The 8,706-nt window shown below is 51.0% G+C and overlaps 2 protein-coding genes across 2 annotated transcripts in view; one reads left to right on the plus strand and one right to left on the minus strand.

Annotated features, from left to right (window-relative positions):
- The window catches only part of EGLN2 (egl-9 family hypoxia inducible factor 2), a 189,675-nt gene that overhangs the window by 57,864 nt on the left and 123,105 nt on the right, over positions 1-8,706 (minus strand). The window lies entirely within an intron of this gene.
- Positions 198-8,159, plus strand: ACTMAP (actin maturation protease). The gene is made up of 6 exons (XM_035121021.2): positions 198-578; positions 1,934-2,002; positions 3,343-3,467; positions 3,675-3,804; positions 4,980-5,050; positions 6,539-8,159. The coding sequence occupies exons 1-6, from the start codon at positions 403-405 to the stop codon at positions 6,883-6,885; spliced, it is 918 nt and encodes a 305-aa protein (XP_034976912.2). The 5' UTR covers positions 198-402; the 3' UTR covers positions 6,886-8,159.

Genomic DNA, 8,706 nt, shown 5'->3' on the forward strand with positions numbered 1-8,706 from the left:
GAGGCGGTCTCGCTCCAGCCCCCGCCCCTTTCCATACAGAAGGTTCTGATTGGGCGCTCCTTCCACGTCCGCCGATAGGGCCAGACAGCCTGCTAGTCACCCCGGTCCCATAGTCCTTATTCACTGATTTGTTGAAGTAAAAGGCGGGCATTTGGGGGACGGAGAGGCGTTGTCGCCTGTTGATGACGTAATAGCACACAAGCCGGGCGAGGGAAGAGGCGGCGGTGAGAATAGGCGTCACGGAGAGCGACCCTCGCATTGCCCCCATGCCCAGATTTCAACTTCAGAGACCGGCCTGACCTTTGACCTGCGTTGACCTGTGACCCCTCTTTCCTTGGGGGAAGTTTCATCCATGGACCCTCCTAATGCTAAAGGCCTCTCAGGCCCCTGTTAAGCAGAAGCATGTCCAGAGCACCCCAGGGGGCTGCAGCAGCACCCTTGCCCCCTCCCCCACCCCCTCCTCCCCCACCGCCTCCTCCCAGGCTATGTGGGGCTCAGCTCCTCAAGGCTGCGCTGGAGCAAGTGGACCCTGGGGACCAGGACGGTGTTCGGGAGCTCCTGAGGCGCCGGAGGACCAGGTGGGGAGCGCCTGTGGGGGGTTGTGGGAGGGAGGGCATCCCTGCCTCTCAGTGGGGGTCAGGAGGGGCGCTTTTCAGGCCTCTGCGGTGCTGCCCAGAGTGCTGCTCTCTCTCTCCTTGTCTCGGAGGAAGGAGGGGGGCAGCTGCCACCCAGTCAGAGGAGTGGGGTACTATTATCATTATCATCATCATCAGAATCTTGCCCATGCCATAGTCCTTGTGAAAACGTCTTGGATGGCAGTGGTTTCACGTAAGATAAGACACATGCATGGAGGAGGAGAGGCTGTCTGCAGATGGCTCCTTGCAGGCAGCAATGCTTCCGAAACTGCAGGAGGGGAGAGTTGCGCTGGTGCTCAGGCCCTGCTTGGGGGCTTCCCCAAAGAGTCATCTGGTTGGCCACTGTGAGAACAGGATGCTGGCCTGATCCAGCAGCCAGACTCTTATGTTCATATGCAGGCACCCCCAAACTCAGCTACAACTCCCGTCACCCCTAGCTAACAGGACCAGTGGTCAGAGATGATAAAGTCCCAAAACATCTGGAGGGCTGAGTTTGGGGATGCCTGTTCTTATGGAATGTCTGGGTCCAGAGGCAGTTTGTCTACATTCCTAGGTTTCATTGAAAATACGGAAATGCAAATTGCACCATATGCTTTCTTAAAAGCTTAGGATTGTGTGATTTCTAGAATCACAGAATTGTAGAATTTCGTAGAATCTAGTCAAGCTTCTTCATACTGAATCCACTTGGCAAGGATTTCCAGTAGGCTTAATAACCCTGGCACTATTGGTTGAGATGTTGTGATGTCTATGATGCCTACAAGCTTCATTGCTCAGAGGGGCAGTTGGTACTGTGTCATGTTCACGGTATCCTCTTCCACTACCTGTGTTTTTTGGCTTCAAAAATGGCAGATTGGCTTTGCAGCCATCAGCCTGAACCTGCAGCATCTATATTTGGTGTGAGCAGCTTGGACAAAAGAGAAGCTCTTGTGACCTTGTGCCATTTCCCCAGTCAATTTTTCTTAATGCTTGATTAGGGGTGTGCATCTGTGATGGTTTCATTTGCAACGTGCCACTGAAATGTTCTACTTCCAAAAAGTTCTCTCTGCTTGGAAAGAAGATGCTTGCCTTTTAATGTGGTCCATTTTGTCTCATTAGGGCTCCAATTTCGCATTGCTGCCATTTCCATTTCCTGTAAGCCACGGAGCACCACCACCCCCAAGAGGCAACTTCCCTAGATTGCTCCTATTAAGTGTTTGGGGAGGAGAGCCTTGTTAATTATGCAGGGGGCGAAAGTGCTGCTAATGTTGCGCCGGCCCCTAAGTGGCTCTTAAGAGACTGACTCTCTCTCTCTTTTCCAGCTTCAGCATGCATTTGAAGTGGCTCCTTTTCAACCACCCCGTGTCTTCCTTAATCCAAGAAGGTCCCCAGTGAGTATGGGATTTATTCTTTACTACAAAAGGAAACTGTGAAGTAGCAACCTGCTGAGGAGGTGGGAGTTTGAACTATGCTGCACAGCTACTCCATACCTTTTCATGCATTCTTGAATTATGTTAATAGTTCACCCTTCCTCCAAGGAGCACAAAATGGTGTTTTATCCCCATAATAGCCCTGTGAAGTAGAGGGCTCTGTAGCTTCTCAGACTGGAGAAGCGGCTTGAACCTGGGTCCCAGCCCTCTGCTTTTTGATGGTATGTTTCAGGATTGTGTATATTTCATAGCTGCACTGAAAGTACAGTTTTCTTTGTGTGAAAGCAAGCGTCCAAGTCCTTGCCTGGTCCAGTCAGGGGGCAGTGCTAACTGAGCCAGTTCTTAGAACTGTAGAGTTGTAAGGAACCCTGAGGGTCCCAGATGTCAAGAGGGTGGGGTGTTCAGGCACTGCCTTGCTCCTTCCCCCTCTCACCATCACGGGCAGGGCTAGGAAAGCAAGAAGCAAGTGCTATAAACTTTTCAGTTTAGGGAAAAGGCCAGCAGGAGGCAACGCGAGAGAAGTTTATGAAATGCAGGCATGCAGAAAGTGGATAGAGAAATGGTTTTTCTCCCTCTTTCATCACACTGAAATTTGTGGACATCTGATGAAGTTGAGCGTTGGAAGATTCAGGTCAGATAAAACAAAGTATTTCTTCATGCAACACACAGGAGGCAGTGATGGCCCCCAACTTGGATGGCTTTAAAAGAGAATTGGACAAATTCATGGCAATCAATGGTTCCTAGCCAGGTTGGCTCTGCTCTGCCCTCCACTGTCGGAGGCAACAATTAATCTGAATACTAGTTGCTGGAAGAAAGAAAATTCCACCTAAACATTAGGAAGAACTTCCTGACAGTAAGAGCTGTTCGGCAGTGGAATTTGCTGCCAAGGAGTGTGGTGGAGTCTCCTTCTTTGGAGGTCTTTAAGCAGAGGCTTGACAGCCATCTGTCAGGAATGCTTTGATGGTGTTTCCTGCTTGGCAGGGGGTTGGACTGGATGGCCCTTGTGGTCTCTTCCAACTCTATGATTCTATGATTCTATGAAATTGCAGGAGGAGAGGGGGCTGCTCTTGTGCTGAGATCCTGCTTGTGGCCTTCCTTCCCACAAGGGGCATATGGCTGACCAACGTGAGAAGAGGTTGCTGGACTAGATGGAGCCCCCTTGGCCTGATCCAGCAGCCTCTTCATATGTTCTTAAGTAATAGTTTCAGCTTGTATACATTTCTCAGATTGCAAAAGGCTTTTAAAAAAAGTAGGTCTCAGATTTTAGTACAGCGGTCTTTCTTCTTCTCCTCCTCCTCCAGATGTGGCCTGGTGGCCTTGTGGATGGCTGGGGCGCTGCTCTCTCCCCCCAAGGCTGTTTCCCTGGAGACAATTGTTCAGGTGGCTTTGGAGAGAGGCTACACAGCCCAGGGGGAAATGTTCTCAGGTGGGTCGCCAAGAAGGGGAATGGCAGACACCGCTGCCCAAACTGGAAACATTTTGCCTTGTGATCCGTTTCATCCCCCTGCATGAGCCTGGCAGAGACGTGAGTGGCAGGGTGGGGGTGGGGGTGGGGGGGCCTGCCTAGATGCTGCTCTGGAAGCACCCCAGCCCCACCAACTCCTCCCTTGCCCTTTTGGTCTGCTTGCTCCAGCTGCCAACATGTCCAAGCTAGCTGAGGAGGTGTTCCCCTGCCAGGCGGAGCTGCTCTCTGGAGGCCTGGGGGGAGAAAACTACCGAAGGATTCTTAATCACCTTAGCCAAGGCTTCCCTGTGTTGATACCGTATCCTTCCTGGTGGAAAAGGGGAGGGATATGGGGAGCTTTCTTCACAGAATGTTTCATGTTTGCTTTCTTCACAGAATGGTAGGGTTGGAGGGGACCCCCCAGGGTCATCTAGTCCAACCCTCTACAATACAGGAATCCCTGACATTGGCTCATCTGATCTCCGCTTAATAACCTCTCTATCTGCAGAATTGTAAAATCTGAATTGTAAAATCTGAAGGGGTCATTTAGTCCAACCCCCTGCAATCCATGACAGATGGACACACAACCTTTGCTCAAAAACTTCCAAGGAAGGAGAGTCCACTGCTTTCCAAGGGAGTCCATTCCACTGTCAAACAGCTCTTACTGATGTCAAGTTCCTCCTGATGTTTAGTCGGAATCTCCTTTCTTGTAACTTGAAGCCAATGGTTCAATTCCTACCCTCCAGAGCAGGAGAAAACAAGCTTGATCCATCTTCCATGCGACAGCCCTTAAGGTATTTGAAGATGGCTCTCATATCTCCTCTCCATCTCCTCTTTTCTAGGCTAAACCATAGCTGCCAAGTCTCCCATATTCCCCGGGAAATCCCCGTTTTTCCAGCTGTTCCTAGCTGAAAAAACTGATTTTTTTGTTTTTCCCCGCTTTATTCTGGCGCGGCGGCCATTTTGGAACTGGGCAAAACAGCATCAAAAGTCACTTTTGAGCATGCTCCGCCCAGTTCCAAAATGGCGGCAGCACTATTTCCGGTCTGCTACTTCCGCCCGCTCCCTTATTTCTTCGACAGCAACTTGGCAGGTATGGGCTAAACATACCCAGCTCCTTCAACCGTTCCTCATAATGCTTGGCTTCTGGACCCTTAATCATCTCATTCCAGCTTGTCAATCACCTCCTTAAACTGGTGCCCAGAACTGGACACAGGACTCCAGGTGGGATCTGTTCAAGGCAGAAGAGAGCAGGACTATGCCTTCCCTTGATCTGGATACTAGAGTGTAGCAGCAGAAAACAAGCTTGTTCTAGGCTCAGATGAGCTGGTCCAAGGCTAGGTCTGCCTTGTCCCAGGGGTTGCCCTTCTGCCAGGCCCTCTTCCGCCTAGGCTTCTCTGGCGAGACAGGTGCCCCGAGCAGCCCTGCTTGCCCTCCTCTGCTCTGCCCAGGTGAACAAGACTCTCTTCACCCAGACCTTAACATCCAGCGCAGCTACGACGAAGACTCCAACCACGAGCCCTGCCTCCGGAGGGGCTACAAGGCTCACTGGGCCATTGCCTCGGGTACGTTCTCCAGTTCACAGTAACTCCTCACAGGAAGGCAGCCTGTGCCTGGCTTCTCCCTCTCCTCCAAGGCTCCAGAGGAGGGAAATGGCTCTGCTGGCAAGGCAGGGCACTGCCCAGGAGGGGGCAGCAGTGCCCAGGCTGGTGCTGTGTGCCTTGGGCCTCCCTCTTCCCAGGCCACTGCTTGCACTCAATTGCTCAATGCTCAATTCCAGGGCATATGACTCCCCAATCTGCACCAACAACTTTTTCCTGCAACCTCTCAAACCATCCCCTGCCTGGGACCCTTATGTTGCTCTAGCTTTAAAGCAAATGCTTCAAGCACAGCCCTCTTTTTTTGTAGTTCTAAGTTTCAACAGTTTTATCGTATATACAGTCAAAACACAAATACGTCTTTTCTCCTTTTTGTTGTTGACGTCTCGCCCCTTTTTCCATGGAGTTGTTGTTTCTCCCCTTCTGCTGTGTGCTGTCTTCTGTCTATCAGATTGTAACCACAATATTATAACCTAATTACTTGTGCACTCATAGCTCAAAACCAGCTTTTTTCTCTTGCACTCCTTACATTTTTCATGGGGTGGGGTGGGCATCACTTTCTGACACAAGCACAGTCTGGCATTCTGTGGCATAAATAGATGCAAAATCCACCATGGTGAAGCCAGTAGTGCTTGAAGTGCCAGACTAGGACTCTGGGAGAGACCAGGGTTCAAATCCCGCCCACGAAGCTCCCTGGGTGTGACTTTGAGAGCCAGTCACAGTCTCTCAGCCTGGTCTACCTCACAAGTTTATTGTTGGGGATTAATGGAGCAGAGAGAACGATGTACACCATCTTGAGTTCTTTGGCCGTACTTTTTGGGGTGGTTTTTTTTAAAAAAAAAAATTATTTGGTTTTTCACATTAAAGCTTTACAGTCAATTACCCAACATACAACATAAAAACAAGTTTCCAAAGAATCTCCTGGACTTCCCTCCTCCCCTTTGTGGGTCCTATTGTTAATCATTTCCTCCTGCATCTTTTATGATAATCCAGATCTTTTACATCTTCATTATGTCCAAAATTCAACATTAAACTACAAGTGTTATTTCAATCCTACTAACGATTTTAGCTGTTTACAATGGTTTTTAAGACAAATTATAAATCCCCCCACTCCTCATTAAAATTTTGGTCTTCCTGATTTCTGATTCTTCCGGTCATTTTTGCCATTTTGGCATAAACCATCAACTTAATCTGCCATTCTTCTTTGGTACGGACTTTCCATCTCTGGGCCAATAGCATCTGAGCAGCTGTGGTCGCATACATAAATAGTCTTTTCTGCGCCCTTGGGATTTCGGCACCCCTTCCTTGGCCGTTCTTTGAGTGCAAAGCAGACCCAAGTGCCAGCTCAATGGGTTCCCTGCGATCCAAAGGCTGCCAGTTCAGGACCAGGGCTGTCCAAACAGTTGCACCCAGGTCACCTTCATAGACCTCTCTCTTTTCCCTCCTTCTACCCAGGAGCTCTGCTGGGTCTGGAGGACAGCAGTGTCCAGCTGGCCGCCTGTCAGGAGGACGAGGAGATCCGAGGCCTCTTCCATGCCACCCCAGCCATGGCCTCAACCCTCTCGCTGGACTCTCCCGCAGCAGAGACCTATTTGCTCTCCAAGCAGGGCAAGAGCGGCCGCTACCAGCTCTGGCACTATTCCCAGGTGGAGGCCAGCAACGGGCAGTTGACTGACTTCAGCCCCAAGCGGGCAGCGGATGGAAAGGTCTACATTGTGCCAGCTGGGGGGGTGCGCGAGGGGCTTTGCGGGAAGGCAGTGCTTCTGCGGCCGGCTGGGCCAGAGTGCTTCCGGCCACGCTGAGCTGGCCAGGAGGAGGAACCGCTTTCCAAAGCTCCAACCGGAACCAAACGGACCAGGAGCCAGAAGACCTTGTGGATACAGATGGGACCTTTAGCAACTGCCATTGGGCACGATAGCTGTGGAGCCTCTTTGTGCAGGCGCAGTATACCCCCCTGAGTACCAGCTGCAGGGGTCAGACATGAGGCGGGCTCATGCCTTTATGCCAGGGGTCAGCAAACTTTTTCAGCAGGGGGCCCGCTCCACTGTCCCTCAGACCTTGTGGGGGGCCGGACTATATTTTGAAAAAAAAATATGAATGAATTCCTATGCCCCACAAATAACCCAGAGATGCATTTTAAATAAAAGGACACATTCTACTCATGTAAAAACAACAGGCAGGCCCCACAAATAACCCAGAGATGCATTATAAATAAAAGGATACATTCTACTCATTTAAAAACATGCTGATTCCCGGACCATCCGCGGGCCGGATTTAGAAGGCGATTGGGCCGCATCCGGCCCCCGGGCCTTAGTTAGTTTGGGGATCCCTGCTTTATGCCTTAGGAGCGGCGCAGGGGCACCTGGCCTGCCTGGAAACAGAATTGTGGGACAAATTCTTTCATTGCAGGGGGTTGGACTAGATGACCCTGGAGACCCTTTCCAACTTAAATTCTGTGAAATGGCCTTGTCTTGGGTGAGAGACCCCATCCACCAATGGGTAGCTCTCCTGTGCCAGCTGAACTGCCTGGGAAAGAAACAGGAACAGGCTGTGTTTTTATTGCATTTATACCCCAGCTTTTTACTTTTTAGGAATTCAAGGTGGCATGCATCGTTTCCTTCCTTCCCATTTTATCCTCACAACCACCCGTGAGGTAGGCTGGGCTGAGAGAAGCAGTGACCCTAGGGGCCCCCAGCTTCATGGCCGAGAGGTTTTTTGAACACTGGCCTCCCAGGTCCGGGCTGACACTCAAACCACTACGCCCCACTGCCCAAACTCCTATCCAACTGCAAGCACGGAGTTTATTTCTGCTTCCTGCCCCAGCACATGAACACCCCAGCAACTCACTCCGACCGTCACCTAAAGCTGGCAAGGCCCTTGGCTTCTGGAGGAGTTGAAAACAAGGAGGCCATTTCAATCCCTGGCTGTGGGCCAGGCTGACCAGGTTGCTGCTGTGAGAGCCCAGAGCCCCCCACCCACGAAAGAGGCGGCCCGTTGCATCTCTGCATGAGTCCCTGGGGCCACCTGCCCTCCTTGTAGCTGCCACACACAGAACAGCAAGTTGGTCAACTTAGGCCCTTGCATACGCCCCAAGGTGTCGCATCTCGGGTTAAAGAGTGACCCAGGCCCCCACTTTTTGGAATACCAAAAGGTCCTGTCTGGCTTTTATGGGAGTGTGGCAGACTCTCTTGGAGAAAGGCACTCCAGCCAGCTCTTTTGTGCCCAGGAGGACTTGGCCTTCTCTGCCACAGAACCAAGAACACCAAATCCCACTTCACCTGCCGAGCCGTCCAGGTGGGCCCTCAGGAGAGGCTGGCTTGGCTGAGGCTTCTGGGGCAGGCAGGAAGAGCAAGAGGCCATCTCTTCACTGCTGCCTTCCCAGAATAGCGAGCTGTCAAGGACAAAAAAAAAGGGGAGCCTGGAATTTCCTTTCCTTTTGGAGCCAAGCCAAGCCAGTCCAATGCCAATAATAACCATTTGTGCATTTTTTAAAAAAAGAACACAATAGAATAAGCTAATCGGGGAAACGGGAAAGATAAATTTGCCCTCCGGGAGTGTATTCTACATCTAGCTGCATTGCCAAAACTGATTTTGAGGGAATGTGCGTCCAACAGAGAGAAGGG

The sequence above is a fragment of the Zootoca vivipara genome, chromosome 6 (assembly GCF_963506605.1).
Source record: "Zootoca vivipara chromosome 6, rZooViv1.1, whole genome shotgun sequence".
Taxonomy (NCBI): domain Eukaryota; kingdom Metazoa; phylum Chordata; class Lepidosauria; order Squamata; family Lacertidae; genus Zootoca; species Zootoca vivipara.

Excerpts from the sequence above, each read along its gene's own strand:
- ACTMAP (XM_035121021.2), top strand. The coding sequence starts at position 403 with ATGTCCAGAGCACCCCAGGGGGCTGCAGCAGCACCCTTGCCCCCTCCC. Across the intron at positions 3,805-4,979 it reads GGCTTCCCTGTGTTGATACC|CTACGACGAAGACTCCAACC; the intron begins GTATCCTTCCTG and ends CATCCAGCGCAG. Across the intron at positions 5,051-6,538 it reads TCACTGGGCCATTGCCTCGG|GAGCTCTGCTGGGTCTGGAG; the intron begins GTACGTTCTCCA and ends CCTTCTACCCAG.